Source organism: Prionailurus bengalensis, chromosome B2, assembly GCF_016509475.1.
Source record: "Prionailurus bengalensis isolate Pbe53 chromosome B2, Fcat_Pben_1.1_paternal_pri, whole genome shotgun sequence".
Taxonomy (NCBI): domain Eukaryota; kingdom Metazoa; phylum Chordata; class Mammalia; order Carnivora; family Felidae; genus Prionailurus; species Prionailurus bengalensis.
The window spans coordinates 86,892,615-86,909,204 of record NC_057349.1 but is presented as its reverse complement, the minus strand read 5'-3'; the positions used below and the strand labels follow the sequence as shown (position 1 = coordinate 86,909,204).

The following is a 16,590-nucleotide window of genomic DNA, read 5'->3' as shown; positions in this document are numbered from 1 at the left end:
TTCTTTTTTAAAAAATATTTATTTATTTATGACAGTGGGGATGGGTGGGGGGAGGAGCAGAGAGTGAAGAAGAGGAAAACAGAATCCTAAGCGGGGCTCAAACTGTGAGATCATGATCTGAACTGAAATCAGGAGTCAGATGCTTAACCTCCTGAGCTACCCAGGCACCCCAAGGGGCTGCTGCTTTCTATTTTATAGCCTTGATGCTTATACATATCAAGTAGGACTTGATAAGCTTCTAGTTATTTCTCTCTTAGAGACACCATGATCAGACACCAATGATCCTGCAGGTCAGACTTAGCTTTTGCTCTGCTGCATTATGGTAACTGTGCTCACCTCATCTCTGGTTAAGTGCTCTCACCTAGCTCCTGCCACTCTGGAGTACTGCCATCCCCATTTAATTCAGGAACCCCATTTCTTGGATGGCAGCATTGCCCATTGTCACTCTTGGTCTGCAAAGACTAGCTTTGATAGAGATTCAAGAATGCTAATGGTTCTCTCAATCAGTGAATCTCTTAAAGCCTTGGTGGAAGCAGTGCCCTCTAGATCCTACCAGGTGACACAGTTAGAGGTGGGTGAACAGGTATTATATGATAAATCCAGTCCAGCATTCCTATCTGCCTAAGTCTTTGGATAGCTTCCTCTATACCCAAGATGATAAGAGATCTCAATTTCATCTATTGTAAGTGACTTTTGGGACCAGGCTTCAGTTAATTAATTGAGCAAACTGTTAGAGCCATTATTAGTCAGCTGAGCTAACACAAAGAATCTGAGAATCTGTTTTTATTATGACCATATCAATAAATTTGATCTGATCTAATATATTCCTTCTGACCTGACTCATTACCTTCAGAATCCTTTTTCATTCATATTCCCTGGTTTTTAACTGGAAAAGTCTTGCATTTCTTTCTTCTTTTTTTTCAATGTTTATTTTGAGAGAGGGGAAGAGTGAGTGCACGTGCGAGCAGGAGAGGATCAGAGAAAGGGGGGGAGAGAGAGAATCCCAAGCAGGCTCTGTGTTGTCAGTGGAGGGCCCCATGTAGGCTCATTCTCACTAACTGTGAGGTCATGAGCTGAAAGATCAAGAGTCGGATGCTTAACCGACTGAGCCACCTAGGCAACACTTGCATTTCTTTTTATGTAAGTGGTACTTCTTCCTAGGTCACACTTTGTGCTTCATCCTCTGGATTCTGCTTGGACTTTAGTCTGGTTGTAGGTACAGAAACAATAGAGGTGGTGGGGCAAGGGCAACAATAGAGGTGGTAGGAAGAGCAAAAGTCCCTTGCAAAGAACTACTTAAGGTGAGGCCCTTCCTCAGTGACTCTTCAGGCGACGAGAGACTAACCTCTTTATTTAAGGGGAGGAAAGGCCATTTCTGTTGGCTAGGAAGACCACAGAACAAGGTCCTCAGCTTCATCAAAATCCCCATGTACACCCATGTCAATATTCAGGCCCTGATTCCCTCCCAATCAGTGCGCTAATTTTAACAGAAGAAGACTATAAGATTGAGAATACAATTTACATTGTGATAGAGCCACCCACAGGATTGGACTTTGGTTTAGTTTTCAGAAATGTCATCTCTGGGACTGTAGCAGATAGAAGTTACTTCCGTAGTGGTTAATAAAGCTTTTTGGTTCTTCATCTAATCCTTGTGTCTGAAATGTAAAGTTCTCGATTTACTTTCCACACCCCCCCACCCCCATCTTCCAGAAATGCTAATTCTGGGACCCACTGCAGACTACAGAATTAGTGACTCTGGGTGGGGTTCAGCAGTCTGTATTTTTTTTTTTTTTAATTTTTTTTTCAACGTTTATTTATTTTTGGGACAGAGAGAGACAGAGCATGAACGGGCGAGGGGCAGAGAGAGAGGGAGACACAGAATCGGAAACAGGCTCCAGGCTCTGAGCCATCAGCCCAGAGCCCGACGCGGGGCTCGAACTCACGGACCGCGAGATCGTGACCTGGCTGAAGTCGGACGCTTAACCGACTGCGCCACCCAGGCGCCCCAGCAGTCTGTATTTTAACAGGTGCTCCAGGTGATTCTTATGAACCCTTACCTTTGAGAACCACCTGAACACCTTCAGAATTCTCAGAGAAAATTATTTTTATTGGAGAATTCTAAGCAAGGGCGATTAAGGGACAGAATAATAACTTATTCAAGCGTCCAGGGACTCAAAATTTACCTCCCTTTTTTAAATTTTTAAAAAATTTTATTAGAGAGGTGAAGGGGGTCAGAGGGAGAGAGGGAGAGAAACTTAAGCAGGCTTCATGCTCAGCATGGAGCCTGACGCCAGGCTCGATCCCACAACCCTGGGATCACAACCTGAGCTGAAATCAAGAGTCAGACGCCTAACCAGCTGAGCCACCCAGGCGCCCCAAAATTTACTTTCCTTGTGTTCTTCCTTCGAAAGCAATTGAGCAAACAGTTCCTGGGAAAGAAGGAAATAAAGGAAGCAGTGAAGTGGAGGAAAAAGGGCCTAGGAAATGTGGAAGCCAAGAGCCAAAAGCAGAAAGGAGGGTTTCCAGGATGGTAGTAAAAGGGTGTCTCTGCCTTCTGCATAGCAGATCTGGGAAGTAAGCACTCCAGGGAGGGATAGGAAGATGAAAGTATGACTCGGATATAAAAATGTAGTTGATAAATTTGGCCTTTCAAAATTAAATACTTGTAGGTATAGAATTTATCAGGTGGAACAAGTGAAAAAAATTATTGGTAGTTACTTCTAAAAATTGAAAATAAAAAATAAGTTAATTATTCTAGGAAATTCAAAATTTATATATGAAAGAAAAATATTCTATTTGTTTACTGACAGATATACTATTTATATAAATACATTAATGTTTATATTAATGTCTATTGTAATTCAAATTTTCAAATAAGATTTTGGTAGTATGAAGGGAGCAGAAATAAGTTGGAGTTACTATGACATCAAAATTGTCACCTATTCTAATAGGAAGTCAAGATTTAATATATAATATTGATAAATCAAAAGGTAGCAATTTCTTCATATTATTTAGATATATAAAGAATAAGTACTTGAAAAGCCTTTGAAATAATTAAAAATGGCTACTGCAGAAAACGGTAATGGATTGGTGAAGGGTGGTACAGGGCTCAACTGTCATTTAAAAAATCATTTGAGGGGCGCCTGGGTGGCGCAGTCGGTTAAGCGTTCGACATCAGCCAGGTCACGATCTTGCGGTCCGTGAGTTCGAGCCCCGCATCAGGCTCTGGGCTGATGGCTCAGAGCCTGGAGCCTGTTTCCAATTCTGTGTCTCCCTCTCTCTCTGCCCCTCCCCCGTTCATGCTCTGTCTCTCTCTGTCCCAAAAATAAATAAACGTTGAAAAAAAAATTAAAAAAAAATCATTTGATTATTTAAAAATTATGTGCATATGTCACATAATTAAATATTAAAGTGAGTAAAGAAGAAATTCCTTAATCTCACAAAACAGTGCAAATGAACTTAACTTTCTAAATATGTATTGGGCTGTATGCAAAGCGTAATAGAGGGAACTGTGAAATTAATAAAATCAGTCTATGCCTTCTAGAATATAATCTTTGCAGAGAATAAGGTAGCAGTAGCAGGTAAGACCAGAGAATACTCCAACCTCCACTGTCCATTCTAGGCACTGATACCCCGGTAATTGTGGCATTCTGGCACAGTCCAAACGTAAAAAACTTTACTCATATCATTAACCTAGTTACCCCAGTGTTGTTTCGTAGATCCCTTAAGAAGAAGGAAAGAATCATAAGTCCGATTACTTCTGCCTTATGTGAGTTTTACATGTGCACATTACATGTAGGGTGTGTATATATATACACGTATGCACACATTGACACAGAATTTTAAGTTTTTCTTATTTGGAAAATGTAGTAAGAGTTTCCCCTGATGGCAAATAAAGATAGATTAAACATTAGGACTCTTATGCAGATATTATCAAAATAAGCTAATTTTCTAGTTCTCATGTTGCTACTGTCCCATTTCCTTTGGAAATGTAAATTTTATTTTATTTTTTGGAAATGCATATTTTAACTGTACAACTTTAAAAAAAATTTTTTTTAACGTTTATTTATTTTTGAGACAGAGAGAGACAGAGGGTGAATAGGGGAGGGGCAGAGAGAGGGAGACACAGAATCTGAAACAGGCTCCAGGCTCTGAGCTGTCAGCACAGAGCCCGACGGGGGGCTCGAACTCACGGACTGTGAGATCATGACCTGAGCCAAAGTCGGACGCTTAACCGACTGAGCCACCCAGGCGCCCCTGTACAACTTTTATTTAGGGGTGCCTGGATGGCTCAGTCGGTTAAGTGTCCCGACTTTAACTCAGGTCGTGATCTCACGGATCCTAGGTATGAGCCCTGCACGGAGCTTTGTGCTGACAGCTCGGGACGGAGCCTGGAGCCAGCTACAGATTCTGTGTCTCCCTCTCTCTCTGCCCCTCCCCTACTCACGCTCTGTCTGTCTCTGCCTCTCAAAAATGAATAAACGTTAAAAATTTTTTAAACTTTTATTTAGTTTTATATAAAATTACAAAGAAACTTCAGGTCACAATTGTATTTGATGAGGAGTCCTGAGAGGGAAGAATCTTTTAACATAGTTACTATGAGCATTCAAAGCTGCTGCTTTGCTTATTATGGTTCAAAGTAAGAAGAGGAGGAAGGCCAGAGAATATTTACATTCTGGTAAGCCAGAAGTACAGTGAATAAAGAACACTGTATAGATACCAGGGCAAAGGCATTATTAAGTCCATGCATGCTGTGTTCCTTGATATTTATAAATTCTGGTTCTTTTCCTTAATGTTTAACTGTAAAATTGCCTTTAATTCCTTTGTAGATTCCTTATATATTAGAGAAATGGACCATTTATATTTAATAGACACCAAAAAGCTGATGCAAAGCTCTATGTGCATGGGTTGGCTTGATAGTGGGTGGACTTCAGTATGCAAGGTGATTGGGCACCAAGGTAGCATTTTTCTTAGGGTGCCATCAAATGTTAGAATCTAGAGTTTTTTACTCTAGGGCTTTCTAATTATTGGAATCGACAAACCTTTTAGTCCTGCATGGGTAGCACATGCCAGGCTGCTGGTGCTTTGGGAACAGCACTTTGGGTGGAGAAGAAGGCGAGGTGCTCTTATGGAATGTGCAGCTATTCATGGAGTCTTTCTGTTTTCAGCCCTGCACTGATACTCTTAAGTTTATGCTTATCAGATTCAGTTGTGCCACAGACTTGTGCTGATGGAATGAGAGTGTGTGATTTCCTGTGGTTGCTCACAAGAGGGGAGACCTGGGCATGGAGTGGGGTTCTGGTGGCTTTGGAGATGGGTTTTTTAGTCAGTTTAACAGTTTTCAGTGCCACCTACTTTCTGTAATCCTACCTTCCAATCCAGAGTTGCTCTGGAGATATGTCTACAGGGTGTGTCAGCTTCTTCTAAGCTTATTTCCCTGGAAGTATTGAGGATAAAGAGGTCTCTGTTCTGTTCAGTCAGCTACCATGTTGCTATCTGCTTTTTGTCTTGAGACACTTAAAAAAAATCCCTTATCTATTAGTGTATATTTCCTTCATACCTTTTGTCCTTTGGGATGTACATTTTGTTTAGAAAATCCTTTACTGACATTTCAAGTATGATTTTGAGATGCAGGGTCTACGGTCAATCTGCAGTTAAAAAAATTTTTTTTAATGTTTATGTTTTGGAGGGGGAGGAGAGAGAGAGCGAGAGAGAGAGAGAGAGAGAGAGAGAGAGAGTGAGCGAGCCTGAGTGGGGCGAGGGGCAGAGAGAGAGGGAGACACAGAATCCCAAGCAGGCTCCAGGCTCTGAGCTGTCAACACAGAGTAAGATCATGACCTGAGCTGAAGTCGGGCGCTTAACCAACTGAGCCACCCAAGTGCTCCATTGGTCTGCACTTTTTAACCAGAAGTCCAGGAACCACTTATTAATTTCTGCCTCTCTAGTGCCTGGTACATACAAGGTACTTGAATAAATATTTGATGAATGAATTTTTGAATTAAGTTAGAAGTTTTTATAGTAATGGGAGGCTTTGATGGCAGAAAAATATTATGACTGTATATGTTTATATAACAACCTAAAAAGCATCTTCTAAATTGTGGTTCCTCTTTGGCTCCATTCCATTTTTTGTTTTTGTTCTTCAACATGGTTGAAGACCAAATGTTTTAAAGTGTGTCCATCAACAAAATAAAAAGGCAGCCTACTGAATGGGAGAAAATATTTACAAATCATATATCTGATGAGGAGTTAATATCCAAAATTCATAAAGAACTCTTATAATTCAACAGCAAAGAAAAATCCTACTAAAAAGTAAGCAGAAGATCTGAATAGACATTTTCCCAAAGAAGACATACAGATGGCCAACAGGTAAATGAAAAGATGCTCAACTTCAGTAATCATCAAGAAAATGCAAACCAAAACCAGTGAGACGTTACCTCACAGCTATTAGAATGGCTATTATCAAAAAAACAAGAAATAGGTATTGGTGAGGATGTGGAAAAAAAGGAACTGTCATGCACTATTGGTGGAAATCTAAATTGGTGCAGCTGCTATAGAAACAGTATGGAAATTTCTCAAGAAATAAAAAATAGAACTATCATATATTCAACAATTCCACTCTTGAGTATCTGAAGAAAACAAAAACACGAACTCAGAAAGATATATGCACCCCCATGTTCATTGCAGCATTATTTACAATAACCAAGATATGGAAACAACTTAAGTGTCCATTGATGGATGAATGGATAAAGAAATCGTGGCATATATATACAATGGAATATTATCCATTTTTATCTATAAAAAGAATGAAATCTCGCCATTTACAACAATATGATGGACCTCAAGGGCGTTATGCTAAGTGAAACCCATCAAAGACACATACTATATGACCTTTTAAATGGAATCTAAAACAAACAAAAAATAAGAAAAACCCCAATAACCAAAACCCCAATAACTAAGCTCGTAGATACAAGAGAACAAGATTGGTTGCCAGTGGTGGGGGATAGATGTGGGTTAAATTCGTGAAGGGGGTCAAAAGGTACAAACTTCCAGTTATAAAATAAGTAAGTCGTGGTGATGTATAGTGTGGTGACTACAGTTAATGATACTGTATTGCATATTTGAAATTTGCTAAGAGAGTAGATCTTAAAAGTTCTTGCCCCAAGGAAAAAATTTTGTAACTGTGTGGTGATGGATGTTAACTATATTGTGGTGATCATTTCTCAACATATACAAATATTGAATCATTATGTTGTGCAAATGAAACAAAGTTATATGTCAATTATATCTCAATAAGAAAAAATAAATAATAAATCATGTACTACTTCAGGATGGAAATATGTTTGTTTTACTTGGTCACACACAGTTATAGCTATTACATTAGGCTTAAGATATACATTTGTGGGGTGCCTGGTTGGCTCAGTCAGTTAAGCATAGAAGTCTTGATTTTGGCTCAGTTTGTGGGATCGAGCCCTGTGTCAGGCTCTGTGCCAACAGCATGGAGTTTGCTTGGGATTCTCTCTCTCTCTCTCTCTCTCTCTCTCTCTCTCTCTCTCTCTGCCCCTTCCTCCCCCACATGCTTGCTCTCTCTTCCTCAGAAATAAATAAACATAAAAAAGATACACATTTGCCTATTTTTGTTTTTTCTTTAGAGATAGATGTATTGAAACTGATTTGTGTAGCAAATACAGTCTTTATTCTTATTTGTATGCATGTTTAGGCAATTTTATTAATTATATTTAGGTAATTTTAAAAAGTTTTAATGTTTATTTTTGAGAGAGAGAGAGAGAGAGGGAGGGAATGGGGGAGGGGCAGAGAGAGAGTGAGACACAGGATCTGAAATAGGCTCCAGGCTCTGAGCTATCAGCATAGGGCCTGATGCAGGGCTCAAACTCACAAACTGTGAGATCATGATCTGAGCCAAGTCACATGCTTAACTGACTGAGCCACCCAAGCGCCACTATATTTAGGTAGTTTTTAAAGAGACTTATGGTGATTATATTGTAAAGCTTTCCAGCTGCCACTGCCCCCTACACATTGGACCTTTGTAGTCAATAAAGTTTGAAAGTTACTGGATTAGTGTGGTCTCTTATTCAGATATATTTTGCATTTGAAAGTGACTATGTGAAGATGGATAAAAACCTAATAGGGACAAAGAACTTAAGCTATAAAAGTGAGAATAAATAAATTAATATTTTGAACAGATTAGTATTCTCTTTATTCATAAAGGCAGCCCTAGACAATGAAGAGGTGTAGATACAAATATGGTAGAGAGCCTGTGAGTTGGGTCCAGTGCTGGATCTTGGTCTTGCAAGTGGGATGCCTCCACCCCTCATACCCCAAGAAGTAAGTGAATTTTTTTGCATTTTCACTTAAAACTGATGTCTTAATTCTAAGTTCAGATAATGAAAAAATTACAGTGTGGTTTTAAACTTCTGTGCATTTATTTTCCCCCCCCCCCCAATATTGGAGATTTATTAAAAGAATCTACTCAGGAATACAAAGAGAGTCCTTTCTATTGAAAAGGTTACCTCCCCAGTAAAGAAAGAAGAGCCCATACCACAAAAGTAGGTTAGATAGTAGGTTAAGAAAGTCCCTTATAGAAAATTCTAGGGTTACAGAAATTGATAAGAAGTTGGGGGTAAGGATAAAGGAAAGATGATAAGAAACTTTTTGGAACAAGAGAACCATATATCTTAGTAACTTTTCTGTAGTAGATTTCTTCACACTGGAACGTTTTTCTGGTCATCTCCTTTAGAATCCCCATTTTATTATTTGTTTGACATATTTTATCAAGTTGCTAACACCTAGCCAGGTCTGTTTGAGGGAGAAGAAATTGAGAAGATTATATAAACCAGAAATTAAAAGATGGAAATGGATGGGCATGGGCAAGAAGAGGGACTATGAGAAGCAAAGAGAGCTTTAGAAAAAAAAAGTCTTAAAAATATGACCAAGACTTTTAATGTATAATTTTCTTCTCTTCTTGAATAACTTCTCCAGTATGGTTGGTGTTGGGATTTCTGAGAAGAAACACAAACAAAAATAGAAAGCCAGGAAACTTATTTTAGACCTTCATAGAAAATAACCTAGTACCTATAGGGGGTTAGAACAAAAGTGTGTGATTATCATGCGTTAAATAGAAACTGAGTTCAGTATTCTTTGCCAAATAGTTTTTGTGTTATTGTAAAAATGGAATATGAACTTGTACCAAAGAGTTATTAAGAAAAATATTAGTAATCTCAGGAGAACCAGATACTAAAATCTCTATTAGTAGCGACTGTGGAAAGGCCATGCTGCTATTGGAAATAAAAGAAAAATTAACTGGAAGGTTGTAACTTTTGCTTTTGAGGCAGTAATACACTTTGATTCTCTTCACTTTCACTTTATTTATAAATGTCATGAAAATTCCATCATGGTTGACAAATATAAAACAACAACAATATTTTAGTGCTGACTAGGCTAAGAGACTTAGGTATTTTTCACGGTTTAAAAAAGTGGTATTTCATGATGAAGGTAAGAAGTTAAATGTTATTTACAAAGCCCATTTCTCATTTACTTTTTGTATTTTGGGCTTGTTTGCAGGGAAAAGGTCTCCTTTGGAAGATGGAACTCTGTCCGTTTTCCAGAATGTGTTTCCAAGTCCATCAGTGAAACATGATACTGCTGCTGTGTGTTGAAATGCTTGAAGAACGCCCACATCTCTGCCAGCGCCTTCCATCCTGCTGAAACCATGGTCTTCTCTGCAGTGTTGACTGCGTCCCATACTGGGGCAACGAACACAACATTTGTAGTCTATGAAAACACTTACATGAACATTACGGTCCCTCCGCCATTCCAACATCACGGCGTTGGTCCATTGCTCAGATACAGTATGGAAACCATGGCTCCCACTGGGATCAGTTCCTTGACAGTGAATAGCACAGCTGTAACCCCAACACCAGCAGTTTTTAAGAGCCTAAACTTGCCTCTCCAGATCATTCTTTCTGCTATAATGATATTTATTCTGTTTGTATCTTTTCTTGGGAACTTGGTTGTTTGTTTGATGGTTTACCAAAAAGCTGCCATGCGCTCTGCAATTAACATTCTCCTTGCCAGCCTGGCATTTGCAGATATGTTGCTTGCAGTGCTGAACATGCCCTTTGCCTTGGTAACTATTCTTACTACAAGATGGATTTTTGGGAAATTCTTCTGTAGGGTATCTGCTATGTTTTTCTGGTTGTTTGTGATAGAGGGAGTAGCCATCCTGCTCATCATTAGCATTGATAGGTTCCTTATTATAGTCCAGAGGCAGGATAAACTAAATCCATATAGGGCAAAGATTCTAATTGCTGTTTCTTGGACAGCTTCCTTTTGTATAGCTTTTCCTTTGGCTGTAGGAAACCCTGACCTGCAGATCCCTTCTCGAGCCCCCCAGTGTGTGTTTGGGTATACAACCAATCCAGGTTATCAAGCTTATGTGATTTTGATTACTCTAGTTTCTTTCTTCATACCCTTCCTGGTGATACTGTATTCATTTATGGGCATACTCAACACCCTTCGGCACAATGCCTTGAGGATCCATAGCTACCCCGAGGGGATATGCCTCAGCCAGGCCAGCAAACTGGGTCTCATGAGTCTACAGAGACCCTTCCAGATGAGCATTGACATGGGCTTTAAAACACGTGCCTTCACCACCATTTTGATTCTCTTTGCTGTCTTCATCATCTGCTGGGCCCCGTTCACCACTTACAGCCTTGTGGCAACGTTCAGTGAGCACTTTTACTATAAGCACAACTTTTTTGAGATTAGCACCTGGCTACTCTGGCTCTGCTACCTCAAGTCTGCATTGAACCCACTGATTTACTACTGGAGGATTAAGAAATTCCATGACGCCTGCCTGGACATGATGCCTAAATCCTTCAAGTTTTTGCCGCGTCTTCCCGGCCACACAAGGAGAAGAATCCGTCCCAGTGCTGTCTATGTGTGTGGGGAACACCGAACAGTGGTGTGAATATTGGAACTGCCTAACATTTTGGGTGATGGTTGTTCTTTATCAGACTTTGAGTTTTCTCTCACATGGGTTCTCCAAGTATATTTCATTGTTTTTTATAGGGTGTGTGTGTGTGTGTGTGTGTGTGTGTGTGTGTGTGCAGTGTAAAGAAAGAATGGTGGTTAGTTATAATTCTGTTACCGATGATACACAATAGGGAAATGATCACAAATGTTACCTCCAAGGTTCAAGAGAAATCCTTGATTTAGTGTGGGGAGATGGTTTTTTGTTTCTTTGATTGATTTTGTTTTTGAAGCAGGAATCAGGATTGTGCTTATTGAGCCTGCAGTTACATTGAATTGTAGGTGTTTTGTATGCTGCTAAGGTATGCTTAATTGAGTTTATCGGGTTTTTTTCTGGAAGACATTGCTGCTTTTTGCCATCACATTGGAGCCAAAACCACCTATGTCTCAGTAGATAAATACTTACTTTTATTAAAAAAAAATAACCCAAGGGGGTTAGTGACATTTTAAAGGTCATTAATATTTACTTTGGTGCACTTTAAGAAATAATGTACAAACTGATTTACTCATGTTTTTCAGAATTGTTTTTATACATGTTGTGCTTTAGGGAACATTGCATTATCATTTCTAGGAAGACAGTTTTTAAAAAAATGTTTTATCTGCATGTCCAGTTTTAAAGGAGAGAACATAAAAATGTAGACATTTTTCTAAGCACGATAGTGATTCTTTGGAGCAAATAGGGCAAAGTCGAGGAGACAGAGCATCCCTGCTAATTTAAATGGGATTGAGTTGAGTGGGCTGGTGTTTCCTTTACTCAAGAATTCTCACAGAGTCTAGTGGGGAGAAGGACTTCCCATTTATTGGACGCCTACCATCTTCCAGGCACTGTGCATTATTTTATCCTCACAGCATCCTGTGAGGTGGGTAGTATTTTCTTTCTTTTTTGTGAAGAAAGCAAGTCTCAGAGAGACTGAAATCCTGCCCAAGGTTAATGGTAGAGCTGGACTCCAAAATACCTGTCTGAATCCTGAGACTCCTGTTCTACTGTGCCACATAGATATATCATTCTGGTTTATTATTTCATAGTCAAGAAGGAACTCTGGGTATCATGTAATTTTTTTAGACTAAAACCTTCCTTTTAAAAATAGCTTCACTTTTTTTTTTTATTACCCAAAGGAAACGTGAAAACATTGCAGTAAGTGTGGAAGATACAAAAAAAATCATTCACAATCACCCTTGGAATTTAAAGATCTCAGATAAATAAGGCTATAAAGAAATAAGGTGATTTTTTTTTTTTCAAAACAAGTGACTGACAATTATGGAGAAGTTAAATACAGCTGTGTGGAAGTCTTGGCCTTGCAGCTTCAGAGGTTTCCAGTTGTCCAGCTGTTTCTAAATATTCTGGGCGGAACAGCATTACTGCCCTGGGGTTTGCCCACAGCAGGGCTGGAATTTGTGAATATGCTCAAAAGTGTGTTTCCCACAAAGAGGCAAAGATAAGCCCTGGTCTGAGCATAGAGCAAGTTCTAATAGGGCAAATCTGGGGTTTCAAACTATTTCTCTTTTGCCGAAGACCTGCTCCTCTGAGCTGTCAGCACAGAGTCAAATAAAGGGCTCAAACTCACAAACCGAGAGATCATGACCTGAGCTGAAGTCGGATGTTTAACCAGTTGAGCCACCCAGGCGCCCCTCATGGGCTTTATAAATAGCTAAGTTAACCATTTTTGGATTTTTACAGCATCTTTTTGGAATCTTAGTGCTTTGTGAGCCAGTGGGGAAAAAGCCTCTGTTTCTTCAGTTTTACAGCCACAGAGCTGGATTAAATGAATCGTGCCCAACTTTAATGTGCTTTTTTCCACATGAGAGTAGAGATTTGTGAAGAGCCCAGCTGATGTCAGCATCAGTCTTTGGCCTCCAGTATTACTTCTTTACATTTTATTTATTATCTGTTTCTTAAAATGGAATGTCTACTGAACGTCTGAAGAGCCTATAGCACAGTATCAGGAATTAGGACTTGGGAAGGTTCCATTACAAAGGACTTGGGGAACCCTGCTCTTAAGACAGTTGTAATGGTATTAGAACTCATTTTCCAGTTAAAGAACTCTTTTGGTTCTCAAAGCATATTATTCAGCTTGTTGTTTTGGGATCAGCTTCTGCTGATAATCACCTACCTCTTTGGTTTCTAATTTATATTATTCACAGATTAAAATTGTTTTGTCCACTAGGGATCTTACAGAACATAAACACTGTAGTAGATACGTAGAAGCACATGGAAGTGAATCATGCTTTCCATTTTCAATATAAACTGGATTTCAAGCAGATATTAATAAGTATATTTGGCTTTCTGTAAGGAAAGTCAGCATGATCTGTATTCATCTTACATTGGCAGTAGGTCTCGAGACTCCTTTTGTGATAGGAGTTGAAACTGAGCTTTGCTTTCTTTGTCCTTGTTTTTTTATGAGCCACCCTTGGGTACTTTTATGCTGCCTGGTGGGCAGAGCATCATTTGGTGGGAGCACGGAGCGCTTGCTGAGATGCTTGGTGTTTGGGAAAGAAGACCATGTGGGGCCTTAGTTAGAACTCAGCAACAACACTGAACAGCGGTTCTCTTCACACTGGATACTCTTGATCAGAGGACAGTTTACAAATCATTTTGAATGTTTTTATTACGTATACATTTTGAAAGCTTTAAACAAAAAGTACTCTGGTGTACCTTTGAAAAATTTAGGTGCAGAATCCTATGTTGCCTATTTCCCTGTGTTGAGGGAAAAAAAAGTATCACTACTAATTATCGCCGCTGACTGACAAAATCAGAAATGTTTTTGTTTTCATTTTCCTTCTGGCTAATAAGTAAAGAGGCGTGAAAGAGACAATGAGATATTTGTGGTCAAGAGAAAGAGACAAAAGAAATCCTCAGTAGTCTGGAGTAGGGATAGTCAAACTTTAATACGAATTTGTGTCTATTCCCAGGGGAGCTTGTTAACACTACAGATGCTTGGGTTCCCCAGAGGGTCTGGGGGTGGGGCCCAGGGATGAACGCTTTTATTTTATTGAGCACTCAGTTGGATCCTGATGCACGTCCTGGGTTCCTGATTCTGATGCTGGTGCTTCAAGAAGCACTCCTGTTGAAAATATATGCATTTTAATATTGCCTGTTTTATGTTTGCGTTGGAAGCCATTATCTCCTAGTGTATGGGTAATTCACATTGAGGGGAGAGTCTTTGCATCATTGTGCTTCATTTTCTGCCATATGCATTAGTGCTGGATCTCGCCAGTGTTAGCCACACCTTCTCTCAGCTGGCAAATTCTGGTAGACCATATTGTTTCACGGTAGAGGAAAGAGAGTGACTTTATATTTAAAAGTCATGACTTTCAAGAGTCTGGTTCCTCTAATATTTTCTTTTCTTCTAGAGAGATATCTTTATTGTATATAATCTCCAGAAGAGTATGAGGGGAGTGTAAAGACTCATCTAATTGCTCTGCTTATGCCAGTCGTGTTCAATGGAAGCATGAAGAAAATAAAATAACCTTTTTAATATATGTATTTTGGTTGCTGACAAAGATAATTTGTTCCTAATCTTTGCTTTTGTTTACATGAAAATATTTATGTATATATCACAGAAAAAATTTTACCTGCTTGACATTTTATTCTACCATGAATTTTAAGTTTAAAGGACTGCTTAATTCAAATTTATTTTCACAACCATAGTACTGCTAAACAGCCTTCTTTGAAAACTCAGTTTTTAAATAATAAAAATATCAAAGCACATGTTTGTTATTTCAGGTAAATGGTAATACATTTCTTAGCTATATATTGGTACTAGTCCTTTGTAATTAAAATTAATTTATTTTACAAAGCCCCTGGCCTATATGAAAAAAAAAAAACCTTTGAATTTTGGGTTGTAATTCAAAAATAAAAACTATGGTTATTTGTGCATATTGTTATTACAACCAGGAAAAGAGCTCCCAATAAGATGATGAGTAAATATTTAACATTTCTAAAAGTGGAGTTTTTAAAAAAGGACTACTTCATCTTATCTTAGAAAAATTTGTCATGAATAATACTTTCGGTTAAATTAAAATCTGAGTTGAGTTTCAAACCCTGCTTCCTTTGGGTTTTTATTTTCAAATTAGCTCTCAAAGCCTGTGTGTATATAATTATATTCTAGTTTTAGAAGTTCTCAGAGAAGTTAAAGATGAAATGAAACTTGGCAAAAGACCACTGATATTAAGAACCAGTTTTAAGGAATTCTCTCTAGGAGAATTATGAAAATTTTACTGCTGAATTATTTAAAATTGGATTGTCACTTGGCAAAGCAATGACAATGTCTGCTCTTATTTTGACAAAATGATTTCAGACTGCACTTCCATTTCTAAAACCTAAGGCCTTTCTAAGATCCACTTTTAAATCGATAAGAAATATCAATTATTTGTACATGAGTTTCAACTTCTTGCCAATTAGACATAAGTGTTTTATTTTCTCTTGTTTTTCACTCATGCAATAGCTAAATATATTTCTTTTTAAGTTATAAAAGAAGATTGTCATTGAATCTACATTTGACAGGTTTTTTTTTTCTGAAATAGAAAGATACAGTGGAGTAGAGGAACACATTGAATTAAAAACATTTTTGGGGTGACTGGGTGGCTTAGTTGGTTGAGCAGCTGACTTTGGCTCAGGTCATGACTTCACTGTGAGTTCGAGCTCTGCTTCTGGCTCCCAGCTGTGAGCCCGAGCCCGCTTTCGATCCTCTGTACCCCTCCCTCTCTGCCCTTCCCAGAAAACCCACGCACTTTATTTCTCTCAAAAATAAATTCTAAAAAAAACCCCACACACAAAAAGACATTTTCATATCTACCATGAAAATGAAAAGATCATTTCACATCTATGGTGAACCCCACTCAAATCATACATAATAAAGAGAACCTTTAGGAGCAATGTAGATATCAAGGTGCAGTCAATTAGATTTAATACAAAAAGAAAACAAAAATTTTATGGCTATGTCAGTTAGCATTTAACCAAAGAAGCAAAATTAGTATATTTCTTAAGAGATTTATTCTAAGAATTGGCTTATGTGATTGTAGGGCTGGCTAGAACAAATCTGAAATCCCAAAGGCAGGCCAACAGAGAGGGCAAACGAAATCACAGGTACTAGCTGAAGCTGTTGCCCATAGGTAGAACTTTTTCTTCCTCAGAGAAGCCTCATTCTGCTTTGAAGGCCCTTCAGCTGATTGAATCAGGCCCACCCAGATCATCTAGGATAATCTCTCAGTTAATAATGGGCTTTAATTGCATCTACAAAATATCTTCACAACACTTAGTGTTTGATGGGTTAACTGGAGACTGTAGCCTAGACAAATTGATACATCAAAAGACCATTATAATGGTGAAATCCAAATTTAAGATGTAATAAAATCCTCCTATGATGCTACACTGCTAGTCTAAAAAATTTAATACATGTTGACGTTAGTAAAATGACCAAGATAAGCTTGTTGCAGAGGGTGGAGTACACATTCTGACTGCATTTTATTCAAATCACGATCATGGGACACCATATTTGCCTCTGGTTTTCACTGTATCTATTTTGAAACTTCCCAAAAGGG

The 16,590-nt window shown here is 38.6% G+C and overlaps 1 protein-coding gene across 1 annotated transcript in view; it reads left to right on the top strand.

The window, feature by feature from the left end:
- Window positions 1-15,089, top strand: part of GPR63 (G protein-coupled receptor 63) — a 52,229-nt gene extending 37,140 nt beyond the window's left edge. Inside the window, exon 3 of the mRNA XM_043591970.1 lies at window positions 9,580-15,089. Within this exon, the coding sequence (XP_043447905.1) occupies window positions 9,728-10,987 (1,260 nt within the window). The 5' untranslated portion in view covers window positions 9,580-9,727 and the 3' untranslated portion in view covers window positions 10,988-15,089. The remainder of the gene's footprint in view (window positions 1-9,579) is intronic.
- The last annotated feature ends 1,501 nt before the right edge of the window (window positions 15,090-16,590 follow it).